Consider the following 23,539-nt stretch of genomic DNA (forward strand, 5'->3'; position numbering starts at 1 on the left):
CTATGAAGTGGTGGGGGTCTGCACTGCATGGGGTGAGCGGGAGGCGCGCTCTGTCACGTTCCCCGGAAGGGCAGCAGGTGCGTCTCTGGGTCCTGGTTTCTCAGCCTGCTGAATGAGGAGAGCAGAATCCACCTTGTGGGACCGTGAGATGAATTATTGTACCCATAATCCTTCCATGGCAAAGCCACATGAATCCAAGGAATGGCTTCCTTTTGTCTGATGGATGTTCTCATCTTCATTCTTTTTTAAAAATCATTTTTATGTGTACATCCAAATGTATTTTTAGAGTGGTTCCATTTTATGGTGAGCAGGAGAGTGCTAGTCCTGCCTTGGAATTTGGACTGCTGGAGGGGACCCCTCTCCATGATGTTTTTGCCTTTCTTACTCCTTCAGATAAATACTGCCTATGCAATAAATATGGGTTGCATGTGAGACTAAAGAGGGGCCATGCCCTGGACACTCTAGGAAAAAACTTTGTGGGCAGGGAGAGGCCTGTGGTGAATCCTGGAGGATGTTTGGAACTTGTCCGGTGAGGAGGGGCCTAGGTGGCAAAGAATAGCCCATGCCACCCCGTAGTCCCTGAGGTGTTTGGGCGGTCAGGATGTAGAGGGAACATCCACAGCCAGTCAGATGGCAGTCCCTCAGGGCGTGTCAGGAAGCTGGGACTTCATCTGAACCAGGCAAGAGATACTGAGTGGGTCATACAATGGCCTCTTTTGCCAGCAAGAAGGGGGGAGAAGCTTAGAGCCACACATCCTGCCAAAATAAGTGAATCCTTTACAAGTGAACACCTCTAGCACACTGATATGCCTTCCACAGATTTGCTCCCGAGCAGTTAAGAATAGTTGCATTGAGTGGGTTAAGTGTTAATTAGTTGTTTCCATGGAAATGATTAAAAGCAATGTCCTTTTGCATTTACACACACAGAGAACAGGATGTGAAGCAGTAAAGATAAGGGAGAGGAGACAGGAAGTATAGACAATTCAAGGCTTAGCTTCTTGAGAAGAAAATGTCCACCCGGGAGTGAGGGACTAGGAGTAACCTAAAATGGAAGGGGAGTAACGAAGTTCAGAGGTCAAGTGTAAAGAGCAAGATAAGCAAGAGATTTAAACTATGACCCCCCAGGTCATGAGAAACCACCTCAGTCCCCCACTGTGTAAATTATTCTGTCCTTGCATTCCTTAGGAATAAATTGTCTTTGAGGTTATTGAGAGTTTGCATAAATCAGTCACCTGGATACATCAATCCTTATGTATTTGTTTTAAAAATAAATTTCAGTTATCTTTTTAAAATCTTTTCTCTAAAACTGAATCACAGGTGTGTGAGACATCTTCCTTCCGGAATTTTTCTCATTACATTTCCTTCATTGTTTTTTTTAGCCTGTACATCTGTCAGATTTTAACAAGATGGAGAACTATGGGAAAGCAAGGATGGAGGCAGACATTTGGGCCAGTGACTGACATGCTGTGTAGTTCATCTGCATCCTATGGCAAGGTAATGGGGCTGGAGTCCTGGAACTGCTGCTGGTTTCTGCCAATGCTCACCCTGTAAGCAACAGCTGGTGCTTGTGTAGTTGGGTTCCTGCTCCTCCGTGTCAGAGCTGGATGGAGGTCCCAGCTCCTGGCTTCAGCTTGGTCCAGCCATGGCTGTTCCGGGCATTTGGGAAGTGAACCAGACACCAGCACTCTGTTTCTCTGTCTCACAATAAGTAAGTAAATAAATTTTTAAAAAATAAAAAGGCAGGTATGCCTGATACAGCTGTCAAGTCACCACTTGGAATGTCTGTATTCCTTACTGGAGTGTCTTTTGCCAGTCCTGATTCCTTGGCTTTTAATCCGGCTTTCTGCTAATGCATGCCAAGGGGAATAGCAGATGATGCAAGTGACTGGAGATCCTTGCCACCCATGGGGGAGATTCAGATTGAGCCAGTCAGGGCAAGAATCAGCAGGTGGAAATTCTCTGTGTGTGTGTCTCTGCCTTTCTAACCTGATGAGAAGAAACAGGTCAAAGTGAAAGCAAGAGCAGGGTTGATGCTTTAGGCGTCTTTTTAGGCTGGGACCCATCTCAACATATGGCACGTGGTAGCATATGTGTTAAAACAAATGGGAGGAATGAAGAGTAGATGAGCTGCTAAGGTCACTGTCCTACAGATTCCTATTGATCTTAAATAATAAAATATCTGCATTAGTCCTCATTTGTACCCAGATGGGAGACTCTTTTACTGAGGAAAATCTGTTCCTAGATTTTTCATCAACTTTAGATTGCCCGAAATCACATCATTGTTATGTTTGCTAATAAAATACAGCACTGCAGTTTATATTTCTTATGCACAGTTGATAGAATCCTGCTAAGTGAATATCGAATGACTACACTTCATTCAGAGTCAACTAAAAAAAGATTAAAAAGAAATTCATTTGTTGACCTGGAGCGATAGCTCAATTGGCTAATCCTCCCCTTGTAAGCACCAGGATCCTATATGGGTGTGCCTGTTCATGTCCTGGCTAATCTGCTTCCCAACCTGCTCACTGCTTGTGTCCAGGGAAGGCAGTAGAGGATGATCCAAAATATTGGAACCCTGTACTGCATGGGAGACCAGAAGAGCCTGGCTCCTGGCTTCGCATCAGCCCTGCTCTGGCCATTGCAGCCATTTGGGGAGTGAACCAGCAGATGGAAGATCTTTTCTCTGTCTTTATTTCTCTTTGTAAATATGCTTTTCTAATTAAAAAAAAAAACTTCAAAAAACAGGGCAAAGCAAAGGAAGATTGTTTATTTGTGTATCCGAGAGACGAAGAGATGAGGAAGAGAGGCGGAGGGAGGCATTCCTGTCCTTTGGTACATTTCTCAGATACCTGCAGCAGCTGGAACTGGGCCTAGCCAATGCCAGGAACTCAGTGCAAGCCTCCCACAGGGATGGCAGAGACCCACTTACCTGAGCCATCACTACTGTGATGCACACCTACAGAAGCTGGGGTCAGCATCGGGACCAGACATTAAACCAAGGTACTATGATGTTGGGTATGGGACTCTTAGTAGAGTTATAACCACCAGGTTAAAAACGTCCAACCCTGGAAGGGTCTGTAATGATAAAGGAAACTTCCAGACCTTATTCTATCCCTACAGTGATCACTGGTACTTGTTTTCAAATTAGAAACATACAAAAAAAAAATCTTCCTGGTCAAAATTGTCTATGGAACTTATAGTTCCTCTGGAAAGTACTTAATAGTTATGTCCATTTAAGGTTTATTTGCACTATATAAATCTTATTGTTTTACTCTTCATTTTTTACTGAGTTCAATAGCCAGTGTATGTCCCCATCTATTATTAAGCAGTATTCCCTTTCTCCTTTATAGAAGATCCCTCTCAACTTCCAGTCCCTTTCTCGAAATCCATGATATATTTTTTCTTCCACATGCTCTTCTTGAAAACATGACTGTGCAAACCACCGCTCTTCCTCTGATTTAGCATACTCCTCCCCCTCCAAACTGCAATGGAGACATCACACACACCTTTGGTCACAGGTTTAATCAGTTCTAGGTTGAATGCTAAAAAAAAGAAAAGAAAAAGAAAGTTTTAATTGTGCACACATAGTATATAACATTTCCAATATAGGTGGAAGGGCCTGCAGTAGTAGCAAAATGTGTCACACAGGAGCACTTGTAAAAATACAGAAAAACCATTCTCAGGATCTATAACTCTTCCTCGTTACAAGCTTGCAGAGTGATTCATTCATGCAAGTTTATGTGTGTTGATAGACTGATTCTTTTGCTTTTGAAGAATTCTGCTACAGTCATGAGATGAAAAATGTGCTGCTATAACAATGTGCTGTGGTAGCCTTGGAACATGCTATTTTGCTTCTTGTGTTAAGACTGCTAAAAAGCTTCTTTAAAATACCCAGCTCACATCATGTGTTTTCACAAAGAGGACAGTGTGTGTGCTTTCCATCCCATTGTCGCTTGGTCTCACATGACCTGGCCTCCTCCTATGTGGCAGGTCGAGTGAGTTCACAGTTCAGGCAGTGGGTGGCAGAATTACCTTCCTAGCAACCTGGCTGCTGTACCAGCAAGCTTTGCCTTGAGTGTACATACATATGAAGGATAAAAATCACACTTGTCTGCCCTTGAATGATGGAACAGGCCTAGTGCTCATCCAGGGTTTACAAGACAACAGTGCAGTGAGCCTTATACTCCCTGGGATTGGGGACACACAAGGATGCCCCAAGCAGAATCAACTCCTCACTTAGAAAGCATGTAAAGGTCAGACAATAGCCACAGTGACTGCCAGGGAAACTCTGAGAGAGTGGAGTCCTGGACAAAACGTCCAGTCCTGTTCTGCATCTTTGAAGATTAAAGGATTCAAAAGGGAGAGTATTACCCCATCATTGCCACCACTAGCCAGCTATGCCATGGGGCTAAGCCTTTTTATCCAGGTAGCCATAATCTTGAAGGGAGTCAGATGCATTGGGCCTGCCAAGGCATCAAGAGAAATGGAACAGAAGCACCCTCGGTAGAAGCCGTGGAGGAGACAGGGGTTTACAAGCAGGTGGAAGCGTCTGCCTCCCATTTCCTCTTGTCCTTTCAACCTGTAGTCCGGCTCAGGCTAAGCATATTGGACTGACCAAGTTCCGTCCAATCAGATCAACTGTGTGGGTGTCTCGTCAGATTCTAGAACGCTGGGAAATGGGAATTCTACCAGAAGAGGCTCCGTCAAGGATGATCTGGGTGACAGATTGCAGTTGAAAACGTCATCTATTGAACCTAAAATGTAGTAAACAAGGCATGCGTCATTAACAGCACTGCTAAGACAAAAATTCAAAAAACCAACAGTCTTTAAAACTTATAAAGTCCAATCATTTTAATAATAGAACAGAGAATGCTGCCTTTCTCAAAAAATCTCCAGAAGCTAAACAGAAATACATTGTCCTTCATTTACCAGTGGAATGTGATTACCGCTTACTTTCTTAGGGGTTAGACTTCATCCACAGTGACCAGCAGGAACTTTCTCACTTGAAGTACAAGGCCCAATTAGGGAAATAGATGTCCAGGACAGAGGGTAGGTTTTGAGGAAACTGGAGCTGGGTTATCACTGTGGCCCTGTGCAATGCCAAGGGGCTGGGAGCCAGGCTCAGCCTGCTAGCTAAGGCAGCAGGTGTCTCTTGGCTTTGGCATCTGGAGTGCCTGTGACAGCTTTCAAGAAGGACCCTGTTGGCCTGTTCCACTGCTGAAATGGCCCCACAGCTGGCTCAGAGTAAACTTGCAAGCAAGCACTGCTCAACCTCAGCCCATGCTCCTTGGCTTCCCTGAGATGTCAGCTTAGGGGACAGAAGGTGAGCCATGGTGAGTCCGGCTGACCATTCCTGGGCTGCTGCAGCCCACGGGAAAAGCTGAGTGTGTTGCAGGAAGGATCAGATGTCCATGATACTGTTGTCACAGAGCTGCAGTTCATCTTTCCCACAGAGCCCCCATATAGTTACCCCCGTGGCTACAGTGAGGCAGAGCACAGCAACATCTCACAGATCAAGTAGTGCAACCTGAAGGAAAGCAGACACAGAGAGACACAGAGAATGAGACAGAGTTAGCTAAAGCAGCGTAGAGGGAGAGATTTAGAGAGAGAAGGAGAGAAGGGGATGGGCAGAAGCCAAGATGGCGAGAGAAGAGAGCAACAGAGAGAAAGAAGACAGAGAGGAAATGAGGACAGGAAGGAGGGAGAAAGAGATCGCTCGCAGGATAATAAGTAGCCAGGAGTAAGCATTGTTGCTACAACCAGTGGAAGAAGCATCTGCTGATAATGCCATCAATGAAGGCTGTATTTTACACCTGAACTTGGAAGACACTGGCTTCTTCTACTTATCCTCCTGGGTCCTATCCAAGGTGCAGACCAGCAGGTGACAGAGAACAGGCCTCCAGAGAATAGGGGATGCAAGTCTCCTACCTGAGCCATGTGGAACCCACCCCAGGCTGTTGACAGTTCCCAGTGACACCTCTAGAGTCCTCCTCTCATGGTCTTACGGGATTTGGAGGAGCCTTCCAAATAGTAAAGATACAAATCTGGAGCCCCACCGGCGGCGTGGCCTAGTGGCTAAAGTCCTCACCTTGAACGCACCGGGATCCCATATGGGCACCAGTTCTAATCCCAGCAGCTCCACTTCCCAACCAGCTCCCTGCTTGTGGCCTGGGAAAGCAGTCGAGGATGGCCCAAAGCTTTGGGACCCTGCACCCCTGTGGGAGACCCGGAAGAAGTTCCTGGATCCTGGCTTCGGATTGGCATAGCATTGGCCGTTGCGCTCACTTGGGGAGTGAATCATAGGACGGAAGATCTTCTTCTCTGTCTCTCCTCCTCTCTGTATATCTGACTTTCCAATAAATAAATAAATAATTCTTTAAAAAAAGAAAAAAAAAAAAACAAATCTGGAGCCCCACAGGCTAGCTGACAGTCTTGTACCCAGAGTACACACATAGAGAAAACAGCATTCTTTCACAATTAAAATCCTGTTAATAATGTTTAAATGAGTATCAATGATCACTTTGATATTTCAAATTATTATTAACTTATTTTACTCATATTAAATATCAAATCATAATTAAATATGAAATTTGTAAAACACCTACAGAGAAGCTAGTATATTGCTTTTGGGAGTGAACACTTATGGCTTTCTGCATCACATCATGGGATATCGCTCTTTTTTTTTAAGATTTATTTTCATTGGAAATTCAGATATACAGAGCAGAGGAGAGAAAGAAAGATCTTCTGTTTGATGATTCACTCCCTAAGTGTCTGCAATGGCTGGAGCTGTGCTGATCCAAAGCCAGGAGCCAGAAGCCTCTTCTGGGTCTCCCATGTGGGTGCTGGTCCCAAGGCTTTGGGCCCCCTGCACTGCTTTCCCAGGCCACAAATACGGAGCTGGATGGGAAGTGGGAGCACCAGGATTAGAACCAATGCCCATATGGGATCCCAGTGCATGCAAGGCAATGACTTTAGCCACTAGGCCACCACGCTGGGCCCTAGCCCTCTCTTTGATCAGTATGTCTTGCCTTTCCATTTAATTGACCACCCTCTTCCCACTAGGTCGTTCTAACCTCTCTCTAACCACATCTCACACACTTGCGAGAATTTTCAGCATACCTCTGGAAGTGACACTGAATTTCCGGTCAGAGAAACTGCTCCTTCGAATTAAAGGTTCACTCATTTTTTCCAGAAATAACTTAATCGTCTCCTTCTTCTCAGGACTGGTGCTTGACAAATTCAGGACTCTTCCATCCACTTTCACAGTGGAATTGCTGAGCCCAAACCAATAGAAGAAATCGAACAATGCATCAGCTTTGAACTCATATGCAAAAGTCAAGTTTTCTCCATTAACCACCTTGTTTCCTGGAGGGAAAAAGTTCTTCACTACTTCCTGAAAATCAAACTGAAAAAAGAAAAGCACAAAATTGGCAGGGTAGAGATGAAAGTCAGGTTGATGGGTCAGGATGAACAGCTGCCCGGGTATCTAAAATGCTATGCCCCTCATTTCTCTTTAACCAAAAAACTTTGTCCCTTTTTTAAAAAGTAGATCTTTGTGTTTCATATGCCATCTGAAGATACTGAACTGTGTGGTCAAAATCAGTTTTTATCCCATTTCTAGTAAGTACTAGAAACTGAGTTCACCATATAGGTAGCAATATGACGTGATAATAAAGTGACTGTGTACACAATAGTCCTGCTTTATCTGTGCCTTCATTTTGGACAGTTTCAATTTACCAGGGCTCCAAAAGATGAAATGGAACATTCCCCCCCAAAAAAGGAGTAAGTCTTAAATAAATTTTATTTTATTGTTTTATGTTATTATACTGGTCCCATTTTATTATTGTTGCTAATCTTTAACTGTACTCCATTCGCAAATTAAACTTTATCATATGTATTCATGCATGGGACCAAAACATACTTCAAAAAGTGTGTGAAAAAATTGAATGAAGGAATATGCTGATTTTGGTGGAATTTCAAAAGGCATGCATCATATTTTCATAACCTTTTCCCACTTTTTGAAGGCCTTCTCATCTACATGTATTTCAGTTTAGTTGGCACCAAAATAAGCCTTATCTTTTAATCCTGTTTGTCATGAAGCTTTTGAAGTCCCCGCGTCTGTTGGGGTCAGTACAATATGCGGTTTCAGGAATCCAAATGGTTTGCAGAGTGAGGCAGGGGGTCAGCCGGAGCTAGGCAAAGGCGCTAGGCACTGGATTCCTAGTGTAAATACACAGGCTCCCCGTGGGGTTGGACGCCCCGGACTCAGACAGGCCCCGGCTTACCTGGAGTCGGTAACTTTCTCCAATCACTGAGGAGATGACCATGTCCATGCCCTGCTCTATCTGTCTTCGAATCTTGGGGTGCCTCGTGTTCACCAGAAATGCGTACGTCTTCTCTAGAAATCAGCAAGCGGGATTCAGACAGAAGCGTGGACGGAGATATTAACATGCTTCTTCAAAGATCTGTCCAGCGCTTCCCACCTTCATAGGTGGTTTTATTCCCACCTGACCGACCTCAGACCCTCACTGCAAAGCCCAAGCAGGTGTTTTAGAAATGCTTCCAAGAATTTCCCAGACTGGTGGGGGAGCTCTGGGCTGTTGTAAAAGCAGACTAGGCCAGGGCCCGGCGGCATGGCCTAGCGGCTAAAGTCCTTGCCTTGAACGCACCTTGAATGCGCCGGGATCCCAGATGGGTGCCGGTTCTAATCCCGGCAGCTCCACTTCCCATCCAGCTCCCTGCTGGTGGCCTGGGAAAGCAGTTGAGGACAGCCCAATGCTTTGGGACCCTGCACCCACGTGGGAGACCCGGAAGAGGTTCCTGGTTCCCAGTTCCCGGCTTCGGATCGGCGCAGTACCGGCCGTTGCGCTCACTTGGGGAGTGAATCATAGGACGGAAGATCTTCTTCTCTGTCTCTCCTCTCTGTATATCTGACTTTCCAACAAAAAATAAATAATTCTTTAGGAAAATAGAAACAGACTAGGCCATCAGCTCCCCTAGGTTGCGGTTCATCACCAGGCCTGACAAATTACAGGTTCCATACTCTGATTGTCAGAGAAGAGTACAAAGCCTCTGTGGCATGCACAAGACAGAACGTGCAGAATCCAGCCAGCTGGTCTCATGCCCTCACCTTGCTGGGTGCCTGAATCACTAGTTAGTGGTCTGTGACATTGCTTCACATGCAAAGCAGAAAATCAGCAGACTCCAGTGAGAAAGCTGCCCAGGATTTCCATGTCCTGTGTCCCTGCAGCTCTTTCTAGTCTCTTCAGCAAACTAATATTCTCTGGGTCTAATAATGAGCAGGTTTGAAGGAGTGTCTCCTCCGCACCCTTAGCCCTATCACAAGTCCAAATATGCATCCCATTGTTTCAAAGTGCATCTACCCTGGCAAACAGTTGTTTCTGCTGTCACTGTCCATTTTGCTTTATTAATCCCTTCTGCCTTTCTGTCCAACTCCACATAATTGAAGCAGTGGGAAGGTTGCTGATTCATCAGGAAATGTGAAATGGCACCAGCAAGCAACCTTTCCATTTTTGTAGTCCTCAGAATCAAGCTCAATGACCTTAAGCACTTAACTAAGGCGACATATAGAGATCTGTGTCACCCTCCATCTGGACCAGCCAGGAGTGGTTTGGGAATCTAAGGACTGTATTCTAGTCTTGAGACATCTCAGAGCCAAACCTGTGGTCTTTCCAATAAGGGTTTATATTTGCAAGGAATGAATTTTGAGCTAAACTTGTTTCTCTTACTTTTTCTACCTATGTTTTTCTTTCTTTCCAATTATTTGGTGGGGGCAGGCACTTTGTGTATACATTTCTTTGTATCTTTAAGACAAAAGATGGATAAACAGTTAAAACAAGCAAGCTATTTGATACCTTGAAGTGCCTCCTTTTGAAGATATTTTTGAAGATTTACTTATTTACTTGAAAGGCATGGTTATAAAGAAGAAGAGAGGGAGATTGTTCCATCCTCTGATACATTCCCCAAATGCCCACAACAGCTATGGCAAAGGCAGGCCAAAGCCAGGAATCAGGAATTTCATCTGGATCCTGCACATCAGTGGCATGAACCCATAATTTGCTATATCCCAAGTGTGTTAGCTGGAAGCTGAATCAGACATTCAGAGTAGCTGGAACTTGGACCATCACTCCAATATTAGACGCAGGCATCCCAAATAGTGGCTTAACCTACCGTGCCGCGAAACATCCACCACTTGAATTACATTTCACAAGGACCAAACCACAGGGCAGTCCTATCCCAAATTTGTGTTGCCTGAGCAGGTTGTGCACTACACAACAGTAGGTGGTGGCATGCACCTTTGCAAACCTCATCTCTCTGTGTGTCTATTACGACAAACTTCTAACAAGATTTAGCACTGGTGTGCGGGGAACGGTCGCTTTTTAAATTTTTTGCAAAAGTTCAGGTTTCAAACAGTGACAGGACTGGACACGTTGCCTTAATCACAATTTAAACTTTGACCATCTTGGGTTTCTGTATCATGAAATGTCTTCCTTTTATGGCTTTTCTCCTAGTTAACCAGTACTTATTTCTGTACCTCCTTCTACAAGACTTGTCATACACATCACCCAGCCATACCTCCTTGTGTCCCTCCCTGTATTTTCATTTCAAATGAAAACAAGGAGGGGATTCTGATTCTTTAGATTCGTCCTGAGAGGTTGGCCCAGGGGCTGTGCTTGTTGCAGCTGGGAGTCCTGCTCCTGGAGAGGGCTCTGGCTGCGTGGACATCAGTAAGCCAAAGAACAGGCAGGGCTCAGATGTTCTAACAAGCACCGCTTGCAACTGTGCATCCTGTGCCTGCCTGTCTCGGCAGCTAGGGTGTCATGACTTTGAATTAGGGAATAAGGAGGATCTGAATGAGTGTGGATGTCTGAGAAAGTCTCTGAAATTGCTGGATTGCTTCTTCTTATCATGGACTCATTTTAAGAATGTTATTTAGAAGCAAGTTCAAGAAATCTACCAGTATCATACAACATTATATCTAAGATTTTCCTCACATATCACACTAAGCAGGTATAGGAAGGAAAATATTAAAGAGTCAACTTTACCAGATGATCTGATTTCTTGGAAGAAGCAAGAAGAATGTGAAATGCTAGCACCAGAGCATCAAGCATAAGATCATCAACAGATGCTAATTCTTTGTCTTAGCTTCCCCACCTATAAAACGGGAAGGCAGACATTTGAACCACTGGTGAAGACACCAGTAATATTTGCACATCCCGCAGGATAGGGCCTGGGTTCAGGTCCTGCCGGGCAACAGGACTTCAAAGGTTTCAAGTGGGTGCATTTCTGCCCACCTGCCTTAGAGACCTGGGTTGTATTTCCATGCAGCTATGATGACTTTTATACTCAAAAATATTCCCACGTGGATGAAGGTTCCTACAGGGATATTGTGCCAATTAGTCATATTAGAGCACCCCTCAGAAGTATTTAGTGTGTAATACAGCACATTGTATCCTCACAACTCGTCATTCCATCACTCTAAAGACTCAGAATATCAGACCATTCTCTGCCTAGACGGGAGGTGGGGCCTGGAAGGCTCAGAATGTTGGGTCACTTCTTACCTACACAGTAGGTGGGAACAAAGCTCTGAGGCAGGGGACTTCTGCTCTAGGGTATGTAGATGCTGTTTCCAGAGGCTTGTGCAAGGCTCCAGCTGGCCTCAAGCACCAGGCTCCAGGATGCTGGCATTGTCACAAGGTGCCTTCCACCCTGCCCCTTTCATGCCCCTTTTCCAGCAAGGCAGCCCCTAAAACAAAAATGTTTCTAGACCTACCTTTTGAAGTGTCCTTTTTGGTCAACACATTAATAAAGAACAGCATTGGTTTGCTCAATATGGTTTCCCGGTAGTCTTTATAATCACAGTAGTTGGTCAGTTCCACATATCTATGACAAAGCAGAGACAATTGCAGATGTCACACACTCTCCCACCAACATTAGGAAATAGTTGTGCTGCTGCTCACAGATCTGTCACAGTCATAACCTTTTGAAAGACGCTCCCAAAATGTGTCCTTACAGGGTCACCGTATTTGTACCACATTAATCCATCGGGTAGACTAAGGGAAGAGAGTGTGACCCAGAAGTGCCATGGTCCTTGGGGTGGCCTGGAGTCAGTGCTTGGTTCTCAGTGGCAACGTGTACTAGCTATCCTTCATCTGGGCCCTAGGAGCTAATTTGGTGTTATAAGAACTCCAAGTCCCTTTGGTGAGAGAATGGATTAAATTCATTCTTGCTGTAATGGGCAGACCTTGTGTAGTGGAATCACTGTCTGGTGATTGGTGGATCTGGAATTTTCCTTCCCATTTCCTCCCTACTTCCCCTCTCCAAGCCCAAGAAAAATTCTGTCGCCTCCACAGATGACACAATCAACCACTACACATGAACTATTACTAATTCACGTCTCACTGCTTCTGAGTTTATGTAATAAAAAATTTAGACTTCTGCCTCATCCTGACTAAATTTAGCCAACTCATTATTCCAACTGAATCTTGTCTTTGTCATGAAGCATGCAAGCTTTCTCTCTCTGCCCTACAAACAGTCCAAGTAGCCTTTCTATATCTTCACATTGTTAATAAAAATATCCAAATGCAAATTCTTTTTCTTGCAGAACGTTGATTTTCCATATACGGAAGCTCACACATGGTGCAGCCATAGGCTGGCCCCTGGCTTCAGTCAACGGGGTGAAGGACGATGTGTCTGCCTCACTCTTTACTATACAGCAGAGCTGGTCCCTGCTGTTGTGGCTGTGAATATCCAAGCACAGGAAATGCACAGGCTGAGCTGGCAGCCTGGGCTGCCTTTGCTATGCTGCAGTGCGTGTGTGTGTGTGTGTGTGTGTGTGTGTGTGTGTGTGTGTGTGTGTGTGTCTTACATCCAGCTGCAAGCAGAGACAGCTCCAAGCATTTCTTTCTGGATGATTGTCCTTGACAATCACAGTCTTAGCTAGCAAGCAGCTGCTGCAGGGGGCACAGGGGGCCGTGGTCACACAGACTTCGGGGGTCTCTCCCCAATGCCTGTTTCCCTCAACCCCTGCAGAAGGGCCAGCATACAAGACTGTGACCCCCATGTGGGTCAAGAGCAGGAGGGAGAATATCTACTCTGAGGTTGAAAAACACAGCATCCACTCCCTGTCCCCCAGCTTGGTTTCTTAGAAACCCATGTCATTATCTTTTTCCTGGGATTGTCAGATCTGATTTTGAGAGCTTTTAAATCCGACCCCTGGTGGAGATTCTAAAATGCTTCCTGCTTTCTCTTTCACCAAGCTTTTAAGCACTCTTCACCTTGTAAGACATTTGCACTGGTGGGGTTTTAGGGGCTGGGTCTGAAGCAGGGCCAGGGCTCATAGAGCAGGAGTGTTCCTGAGAAGGAAAGGGGGGTGCAAGTGCTGGTGCTCAGGGTTATGGGTGAGAAGAGAAGGGGATGGAGAAAGGACAAAACAAGGAATGGACTGGAAAAAGATCCCAATCGCTCGGATTCTGTGTGGCTCTTCCTCAGTCCTGCCCTGCCCACACCCTCAACAGGAGTAGGCAAGAAAAAACAGTGAGGTGGGGGCACCTGGGAAGATGGAAGGTGGTGCGCTTGTCAGCTGGGAGGGACTTTTCCATCCTGTCCTAAGGACCAACTATCAAAAGGTCCTGAAGAAAAGGAAGGGAAAAGGGAGTCACTGTTGCATTTGTTTTTCCTCGTTCGTTCACCAAGGAACGTTCACGAGGCCCCAAAGGTGTGCTGACACCAGTGGGGCACACATAGGTGCCTCTGTGGATGTGAGGGGTTCAGAGCCAAGCAAGCAGGGGGTGGGTGGAGAGCAAGACAGGAGGCTCCCAGCATCATCCTGTGTCCCCTCCTGCCATTCATCTACTGACCTGGCATCAACATCAGAAGGGCAGGTGCCTGATGTGGGTGGTGGGGCATCAGATCCCTTCTGAGGTTCTTCCCAAGGTGGGTTTCACATTCTCCCCCAAGCAGGCTTATGATAGAGTTAAGTTACAGCCCAATTAAGAACCTTTATTCTTTTGCTCAGAGCCATTTCCCTATTCTCTCAACAGCCCACAGTCCGACGAATGTTTCCTGGGGTCATCGTTCGGTGTTTGTGCGCAGCACACCCTGGGAGTTTGCAGTTTTGATTACTTCTGTGGTGATACAAAAGACAGTGCAACACTTTCCTTAGCCTCCAAAACTAATCAATGTTTGATTGGAAAATCACCTGATTTTGACGTCTTTGGATTTTCTTTCAGTGAATCCCTGCCAAATCAAAGGAAACATACAAGAGTTTCAATTTAGAAATGACATTGGTTGGGAGAGCTATTATTTCTCTTCAGGATTCTGTAGAATAAGTTTCTGAATGCTGGGCAGCTCAGAAAAGGAGGCCGCCTGAGCTGAATGTATAACCCATCCACGCATTACATCTGAAAGCCTGACTGTAATAAAATTACCTGAATAACAAGACTGTGTGACATAATTTAATCTGCTTTTGATGACTCAGAAGCACTTGAAGGGCTGTAACAGGCTGAAGCCTCATCACAGAGCATACCAGTTATCATGGCACCACAGCTGTGTGAAACACGTCTTACCCCCCAGCTCTGCTGCCAGCATTCACAGGCAAGAGATACTGGCAGGATCACTGCTTGATAAACTCCTCTCTCTAACCAGGCCACACATGAGAAACACAACCATCCCCTCTTATCCTCTGGTGATGCTCTCAAACACGCCCAGTAGAAGCCTAGAAGCTCAGAGTCTTGAAGTCCAGACATAAGCACTATAACTATGTTGACTGGATAACTATGAAGGTTATCTGGTCACCACCAGGCTGGCAATGTACGCTGGAGACAATGACATAACTCAGGCGCCCTTGTGCTGGAGGCGTGGGTGAGACAGGTCTCAATATGCTGCTTAAGATGGTGTGCAATTTACAACCCATGAAAGACTTACTGCTGGCACTTTCCAATTAGTATTTTCTCACCTCAGTTTGCCATGAATACCTTACGCTAGAGATAACTGAACTGCAGAAAAGAAGGTGAGTTTAGCTGTGCCTCACTCATCCCTGTGGTTTTAGCTTCCTGGTTATGGTGTGACTACTCAAACTAGTGAAATAAAGTAAATGTGACCATTCAAACTCACCATTATAACGCTTGGATGCATAAGTCATTACAACACAGAATGATGAGAGGATTTAGTTGTGAAATCACATAGATACTTGATCATTAGCTTCATTTTAAGATAAGCCTTAGACTACATTAGGAACTAGTTATTTGATCTTCGATCACGAATATTTCCGAGTGACTAAGGCAAATACTGCCTCTGTGCTGGAGTCATCATTCAGGGTGAAAAGCAGTTTCGGACAGATGACAACCCTTATCCACTCCCATGTCTTCATTGCTTTCACCTTGGCTCCCAAACGCTGCTACGTTGAGACCTGCTAAGCCCAGCTGGCTTCCCTGCCAAGACAGAAAGGCAGGACAAGGTCGTGGGGGACACACTGTTTCAAAATGGGAGTCTGACCTGTCCTGGCCTGTGCTTTCATTGGTAAGAGGCATGACAGTGTGTCCTTCTGGTGTAAGGTGGACACACGCCCTTGGGCCCAGTAGAGGCTCAATAATCATTACGAGTATCTAGTGTTGACCACTGAGCTGGCTCATGGGGTGAGGCTCCCTAAGCCTCGACTCCCAGTCAGGGATGGGCTGGTTTCAGCTCGCAGGGAATGAAGCAGTGAGAATGTCTGAAAGCCAAATGAATACGAGGCTCTCCTTTCTCGCTCCAGTTTCTCCCTTGTTTCAGGTTGGATGGCTTCAGGGCACAGCCCAGTAAAAGCAGCATCTAGGGATGGGTGCTGTTACCTCTAGCAACTCAGGAATGGCTGAGAGATCCCTGTCCTCCAAGATGCCCCCATTCCCTAGAACTTCCTACAAGTTTCTCATTATCTCTAGAATGATCCAGAAAGCTGCTGCAAATTTCCCTTGGCGCTAGACATTTATTGCTCAAAGACAAGAAGAAATTCAAATCCATGGTTTTCACTTAAGGAGTGTGTGTGTGTGTGTGTGTGTGTGTGTGTGTGTGCATGTGTGTGTGTGCATGTGTGTGTGTGTGCATGTGTGTGTTTAAATTGTTCCAACTCTACTTCTGGATCGCCTTTGTTCTGATGCAAAACCTAGGAGGCAGTCAGGTAATGGCTCAAGTATTTGGGTCCCTGTCACCCACCTGGGAGACCTGCTGAGTTCCAGGCCTCTGGCTGTGGCTTGGTTCATAATTTGAGGAGTAAACCAGCCCAGAAGATGGAAGCTCTTTCACTGTGTCTCTTTCAAATAAGTGAAATGAACAGATAAAAATATTTGGGTGCTTGGTCTGGTGGTTAAGACACAGGTTAGGATGCTTAGAACTGCATCCAGATCCTGCTCCACTCCTCTTCCCATTTCCTGCTAACGTGCACCAAGGGTAGCTCTGATGGCTGGGTCCTTGACGCTCACTGGGAGGCTGGATTGAGTTTGTGGCTTCTGGCTTAGGCCTGGCCCAATCCCATTTTGGGTATTTGGGGAGTGAACCAACCATTGATCGCATTATCTCTTTCCTTCCAAAATAAATAACAATGTTAAAAAATTTATAGATAGGCCCCAGCGGAACAGCCTAGTGGTTAAAGTCATTGCCTTGAATGCTCTGGGATCCCATATGGATGTCAGTTTTAACCCCGGTGGCCTCACTTTCCATTCAGCTCCCTGCCTGTGGCCTGGGAAAGCAGTCAAGGACGGCCTTGGGACCCTGCACCCACATGGGAGACCTGGAAGAAGCTCCAGGCTCCTGGCTTTGGATCAGCTCAGCTCTGGCCATTGTGGCCACTTGGGGAGTGAACTGTCGGACACAAGATCTTCCTCTCTGTCTCTCCTCCTCTCTGTATATTTGGCTTTACAATAAAAATAAATAAATCTTTAAAAATTATAAATAAAAATTTATCCAAATGTCACATAATACCCTGTAAATATATAATATATAGAAGTATTATTTAAATTAAAATTTAAAAATAAAGTTTTTGAGCTATTGATGTGAAAACAGGGCCTCAGGACACATAACTGAATATATTTAGAGCAATTCTTTGCAACAGCGAAATGTGGAAACCACCAAACGTTTACTGACAGATGAACATATAAACAAAACACAATCCGTAAGCACAGTGGAATATTAATCAGCCACCAACAGGAAAGAAATGCAGACACATGATATCATATAGATATGCTGAATGAGACTGGCCAACCACAAAAAGATGAGTATTGCTGAAATCCATTTAAATGACATATCTGGTATAATCAAACTCATAAAAACAGACATTAGAAGCTGACAGGAAGGGAAATGGGAAGTGGGTGTTGAAAGGGGACAGACTCATTTTGGGAGAGGAAAGAGCTTGGAAGACGGGTGATGGTGGTGATGACACAACAGTGTGACTGATGGAGCCGCCAACCTGAGCACTCGAACAAGGTTAAGGCACTCAACTTTCTGTAATGTGCATTTTACTATAGTTTAAGATGAAGGTAAAACAAGTTGACAAAATACAGAAGAGAGGAGAAACTAAGAACACGTTGCCGTAGGCTTTGTGTGGGAGGTCCAGACTCGGTGCACAGCACTCATGACTTCGGCAGGGACACTGAGTAAAGGCGGCAGGGACATTCTACTCAACACAACATCCCTGCTGTGCTCCCCATGTCTCTGCTCCTCCTCCTTCTGCCCATCTCGAGAGAGAGTTTAAGCTGAAGTTTCAGACTCGGCACTCTAGTCTATGACTTGAATTAAGAATACCCAGTCCACTCCTGATGTGTGGTGTGAGGAACATTGGGATGGGGCAGAGAAGGACCTGCTTGCACACACATCATAAACAGTTACGAAGCACCTACCATGTGCTGGCCCCAGAGACACCAAATGAGAAAGGAAATATTATTGTGCTTCCATGACATCCAGACCCCCAAATGGAGAACAGACAAGAAGACTGACCATTTCAATACAAAATGATGTATGCTGGCAGTAGCATGGGCTTTGTCTGGGAGCTGGCCGCTGGCAGAACACCAACCCCTTCCAAGTTTCTCTCGGTCAGGCTCTACATTTCAGAGAAATCCAAGGAGACTCGTGCACACTTAAAGTTTCAGAAACTGCTTTGGGCACACTCTGCTGCCTTTAACAGACAAACTGGAAAATCAAACACCAGAGAAGCACATGGTGGCTTTTTGCTTTGCTTTGTTTTGGTATTCATATGCCCAAGCTTCATAGGGTTATGCCCTAGTCATGGAAATAGTAATTTAAATACTTGATTTTGGAGGCAGAGAAAGTATATATCTATATCTATATCTATATCTATATCTATATCTATATCTATATCTATCTATATATATATATAGAGAGAGAGAGCCTCTATCCCCAGAGCCAGAGCTAGCAGCAGGGAATGAAATCCAGGCTTCCCACATGTATATCAGGAATCCAATTACCTCCCAGTATCTGCACCAGCAGGAAGCTGGAGTTAGCAGCTGCAGGAACAAACCCAGAAACTCTCATGTAGGATATAAAAGCCTTAATAGCCAGGCTGAAACTTACTCTTCATTTTACTTATGATTTTTTTTTGTTTGAACATATTATTTTGTTTCTGTATTCATCATTTCAATAAAGCAGAGCAAGCAGAGAGGAACCTGGAGTTAGAGCCACTTCTTGGGGTGAGGCAGGTGCTACAAGAGTGACTACTGTATCAAGGCAAGCCACCAGCAAGGAATAGTCAACAATAAGGCAAGGGGAACCCCAGGAGGACCCTTCGCTCATCCAATTCTGGAGGACTGTAGGTAGCTGTCTCTATGCAGACAGGCAGGCATTTCCTGGGGCTCAGGTGAATGTAGAGAAGGAAGTAGGCCAGAGTCCAGGCAAGGTTCCCAAGGCAGGAAACCAGGGAAACAGCAGGGTGGCCCATGGCCAGCGATCAGCTCTGAGTATCAGGTCTGTGTCTGTTACCCCGGAAAGTATTTTGTGGCCTTGCTGAAATTCATCTTCCTCACTTGTAAAATCTGGCTGACAAAATCATACTGTGGTTAACAGATTAAATAACGTATTTGGCATTTGGCTTGTCGGCTACTTAATCATAATGCCATCTATGAGAGCTAGCATCCGTCAAGCAGTCAATTAAGTGCCAATCACTGTTTGTAAAGTCTTTACAGATTTCAATTCTGAATCATATATCCCTGGAAGATTTCTATTATTATTATTGCCGTTTTGCATCTAAGGAAACCGAGCCACACTTCCCTAAATGAGTTAGGTGGTAAAGAGCTGAACCTGACACCCATGGTCATCCACACTTTTTCTATATTACATTTCCTCCATCAAGGTGGGGTATGACTGTCCCCATCTACCCAACAGCAGGTGCAGACACATGTCTGCTTCCAGCAACTTCCTTCGAGCCACAGTCTCACCACCCCTTTTAGGCTGACTTTATACAAAATGTTCAGTGGCTTGTAGATTTCTAGTCATTTCTTTGTAGATTCTGGAAGTTTGCAAGAAAGCTGCTGCTGTCTAGAGTGTATCAGAATAGTTTCAGGGTCGGCAGGTTAGTGAAAGCCAGCGGGGCTGTTTAGAAGCCCTCAGAGTTATATGGTTCACCAGCAGCACATCTGGGTGAATTACTAAATAATCCTCCCCTCAAGTCCCAACTTTTCTATCTGTAAAAACAGGAAAAGAGTAAGGGGTCTGACTTGGTTTCTGGCAGATGGTATCTGTGAAAAGCTTTGCACCCTTCCCAGCACTCATGTCACTATTAGAAGCCACCGTTGCTATTACTGTTGTTCTTAGATTCATCACCAGGCAGCCTCTCTCATGCGATGAGACCAGTGAAAGAAGCCACAAAAGGCTCTCTTTGTGAAACATGTGCCATTGCATTTCACTAAGAAGTCACATTATAGAAAAAAAAAAAAAAGACATGGGCTGTGTTTGTGATAATTAATGGTGACCAGAGCATTTAAAAATGGAATGATTAATAAAGTTCTTGAGCAGTGATGACAGACACCTAATGTCCTGAAGAGATTTTGTTTGTAAGGCGGATAAAAATCGTGAGCTTGAGAGAGAAAAATGGCAGCAAAGCTCTTACTGTAAATCTTTTAAAGTAGGACAAATATTTTTAAAATCAGCTCTTGAAGGAGCTTCAAATCCCATGGCGGATGCCACTACATTATCTCATCACTCACGGGCTGCTTCGTTTTATTTAGAAGGTAGAACTTTGGAATACTGTTCAAGGATCCAAACGAGAACCCAAACAGAGCCACTGGAATCACCCGCTAGCTCTCTGAGTAGTGATCACCTGACCATCAAGGGCAATGGCTCTTCGGTCTCTCAGGATTCCCTGGGAAAGGGCCTTTTGAAGGCAGCAGCATATGGTGTTGAGGCCCTGAAAAGTAATCCTACTCCATACCCAAAACACACACTGAATTTAAAAATCCACATGAATGAACAGAGCAAGGATTCTTAACCTGACTGGGGAATCCCACAAACTGCCTGAGTGCTTGACAACATCAGGTATACAGGAGAAGACTCCAGAATTTGATAAACAAATGGAATTAAAAGATCAGCTTGGGGCAGACATTTGGCCAGGCAGTGGTACCACCAGCTGGCATAACTGCATCCCATATCCAAATGCTTGGTTCCAGTCCTGACTCCAACTTCCTATTCATGAATATCCTGGAAGGCAGTGGTGACAGCTCAAGTGGTTGGGTTCTTGCCACACATAGAAGACCTAGTTGGAGTTCCTGACTCCTGGATTCAGCCATTAGCCTAGGGCAGTTGCAAGCATTTGGAAAGTTAACTCAGGGCTAGGAATTCCTTTGCTTGCCACTTTTCTCACTCAGAATGTTCAAAACACATCAGTATATTTTGGTACAAAAACTTTTATATTGATATACACATTTTCATAATACACATTTCTGTAAACTTTTTAAAGTTTATGGAAGTTCTACCTACGAGTTTCAAAAGTTCTGGGATCCTGATGCTTGAAAAATGTCTTTCTCGATCCCTGGCCATGTTGGTGTCTGTGCTTGATTTAAAGTGTCCCACTCCAAAGGCAAGAATGCGGTGGCTACAAAGATGAAATGGTTGCATGAGTCCATCAAACCTGGGTTCCAACCCATGGTGACAGGCAGAAAGTGCTAGCTGATGGACAGGCCATCTCTGAAGATGACAGTCAAGGCCAGCTGCGGCTGGCATCCCACAGGTGAACTGGGTACAGCAGGTAGCAAGTATTTCAGGGTGTGCACTTGCCAGTTACTGATCTGGGTGATCCTGAGATGTGTATAAAGCGGAACAGAACAGATGAACGATAAGTAAGTCAGGCAAAATTTGCTTCAATAAAATTGGCCAGAGCTTGTTAATAACAAGAAAATGGAAAAAGAAGGAGAAAGGAACGATGGAAGAGAGGGAAGGGGAGGGATTGGGGGAGAGAGAGAGGATCAAAGGGAGGGAAGGAGGAAGGGAGTGGAAGGAAGGAAGGAAGGAAGGAAGCAAAGGAGGGAGGGAGGAAGGAAAGGAGGGAGGAAGGGAGGAAGGGAGGGAGGGAGGGAGGGAGGGAGGGAAGAAAGAAAGAAGGAAGAAAATAAGAAAAATCACTGCTCTGAACAACATGTTGAGGGCATGAGTCCTGAGCTTCCACAAGGACAAAGTCAGCTGGCCACCTTGGGCAGAACTGAGTCTGAACTCGCAGTTCTTGCACTGTCAATCTCCAGCCTGATGAAGGCAACACCTCTCACTGCCTTCACAGCCACACACTGTCCTCCCTGCCTCTTTGTGGAGGGTTCCCTCCCTGTCATCCTTTAGGAATGCACACCTCGGTATGAAAGTACCCCTCCCCTGCCTCAGGACGTCCCCTGGGAAAGGGATGCTTGCTCTTCTATTGACTGGGTAATTGCCAAAAGCTCCTCGCTGCTCCCAAGGGTACAGAGCCTGCACACCAGGCTCAAAGATAGAAAACGCTGCCCACCCCACAAGAAGTTTCCCTTGCCAGAGGACGATAGCTACTTCACAACTGTGCACACTCCCTCTTTGGCCTACCTCTGCCCCATACGACCCAAATCTTAAAGCCAAGGGTGTGAGTCTCTCCGAGGAGCTGCAAACACTCCCTAAAGGGCGTGATCCAGACTTGAGCTCATCTCATCCACTTAGGGAACCAGGATGGAAAAAGCGCCCACGGGTTACACGCTTCGGGTGGAGGCCCTGTGAGTGCGCAGGGCCCTCGGGACCCTGTCCGCTCCCACGCGCCCTGCAGAAGCTCTTCTGAGCTGATTCAAAGGCAGCTGCAGCACGGCAGTGCCAAGGGCAGAGTGAGCATGCAGGCCTTGATTTCAGCAATGAGAGAAATCTAGGGGATGATCGTGTGGCAAGCAGAGGGTCTCCTGGGAGCAAGTGGCAGACTAGGGCGCGGGGAGAGGCCACTCACCTCTTGACGTAACTGCTGAGGCGGTAGAGCTGCCCGTCGTGGCGCACGAAGCCATCGCCAAAGACGTTGAAGCCCCCGCGCGTGGCTGCGGGCTCCTCGGGTCCCGGCACGGTGAGTTGGTCGCTGCGTAGCTGGAAGGCTCCGGGTTGCAGGCGCAGCAGCTGCTCCAGAGGTAGCAGGGCCAGCTCGCAGTCGCACGTCCACAGACTGCGCAGTTCCCCCGACGAGATGGACGTCAGGCTTGGCCTGGTCACCGGTTCGCATGCTGTCGCCGCTGCAGCCATACTTCTGACCGCCTGTCTGGCGTGACCCCACTAGCCCTAGCCCGCCTGCAGCTGACTGTCCCCGAGAAGGGCCGGGCACTCTGCCAGCGTTCGACCCGGCACTTAGGGTGGTCCGCGTAACCCCAGGCTGGGGCGTAGAAGCTGCTGTTGGTGCCCACCTGCCCGCCCCGACGGCCCACCGAGCTGCCGCCCTGGGTCAGGAGCGTTGCAGGCACCAAGCGCAAAAAGCAATCCCAGCGCAGCTCTGCGGGTTTTATCCGCCCTTGGGGCGTCTCCCAGTTCACGGGTGCGACCTCAAATGCTCCGGGCCGGTTGAGCGGCGCCTCCGAACTTGGCGCGCTCCTGCTTGGCTGCATCTGCTCCTGGCCAAGCCTTACTCATCCCTGCTGGTTACTGCACACTCAACGGGACCCCACCCTGCTCTGCAAACACTGCTGGAGCCGGGTGACAGAGGAGTTGCGGGAGGCTCTTCCCATGGGATGAGAAGGACTGACCCCGGTGGGCAGCAAAGGGCGCCCAGCACCCGCCCCTGACACGGCATCTCCGCTTGGAGGGAGACCACCACACTTTCACTGCACCTGTTGCCCAAGAGTGCAGGGGACAGCATTGGAGCTGGATTCCCCTCCGTCACAGCCACCCCTGTCCTGCACTCCCCCTCCCAACCCCCCCCCCCCGCCAAACCCCGCCCAAGTCGGAGTCTAAAGGCCAACCACGGAATTTCACCCTCAGTTTTCTTGTAATGTTTCATGCAAATAGGGCCCTGAGCTTCGGTCCTCCCAGTCTTCCTCACCCTGGGGCGCTCCCTCCT

At 46.4% G+C, this 23,539-nt stretch overlaps 1 protein-coding gene across 3 annotated transcripts; it reads right to left on the reverse strand.

The window, feature by feature from the left end:
• Positions 1–3,506: 3,506 nt before the first annotated feature.
• MEDAG (mesenteric estrogen dependent adipogenesis) lies at positions 3,507–22,871 on the reverse strand. Of its 3 annotated transcripts, XM_040979900.1 has the most exons (6): positions 22,448–22,871; positions 11,795–11,904; positions 8,286–8,398; positions 7,120–7,405; positions 4,616–4,754; positions 3,507–3,542 (listed from the first exon to the last, which is right to left on the reverse strand). In XM_040979900.1, exons 1-5 carry the CDS (start codon positions 22,729–22,731, stop codon positions 4,630–4,632), a joined length of 918 nt encoding a protein of 305 aa, XP_040835834.1. In that variant the 5' UTR covers positions 22,732–22,871; the 3' UTR covers positions 3,507–3,542; positions 4,616–4,629. The 3 variants fall into 3 exon arrangements, with proteins under 3 accessions (XP_040835834.1, XP_040835833.1, XP_040835835.1); XM_040979899.1 differs by lacking the exon at positions 3,507–3,542 and having other exon boundaries at positions 3,554–4,754; XM_040979901.1 differs by lacking the exons at positions 3,507–3,542; positions 22,448–22,871 and adding an exon at positions 13,881–13,942 and having other exon boundaries at positions 3,554–4,754.
• Positions 22,872–23,539: the final 668 nt, after the last annotated feature.

Source organism: Ochotona curzoniae, unplaced genomic scaffold (assembly GCF_017591425.1).
Source record: "Ochotona curzoniae isolate NIBS_2020 unplaced genomic scaffold, NIBS_Ocur_1.0 contig_3332, whole genome shotgun sequence".
NCBI classification, from domain to species: Eukaryota; Metazoa; Chordata; class Mammalia; order Lagomorpha; family Ochotonidae; genus Ochotona; species Ochotona curzoniae.

Coding starts and splice junctions, on each gene's coding strand:
- MEDAG (XM_040979900.1), bottom strand. CDS start 22,731: ATGGCTGCAGCGGCGACAGCATGCGAACCGGTGACCAGGCCAAGCCTG. Junction 8,399..11,794: donor CAAAAAGGACACTTCAAAAG/GTAGGTCTAGAA, acceptor GCTGATTTCTAG/AGAAGACGTACGCATTTCTG. Junction 7,406..8,285: donor GAGAAAGTTACCGACTCCAG/GTAAGCCGGGGC, acceptor TTCTTTTTTCAG/TTTGATTTTCAGGAAGTAGT.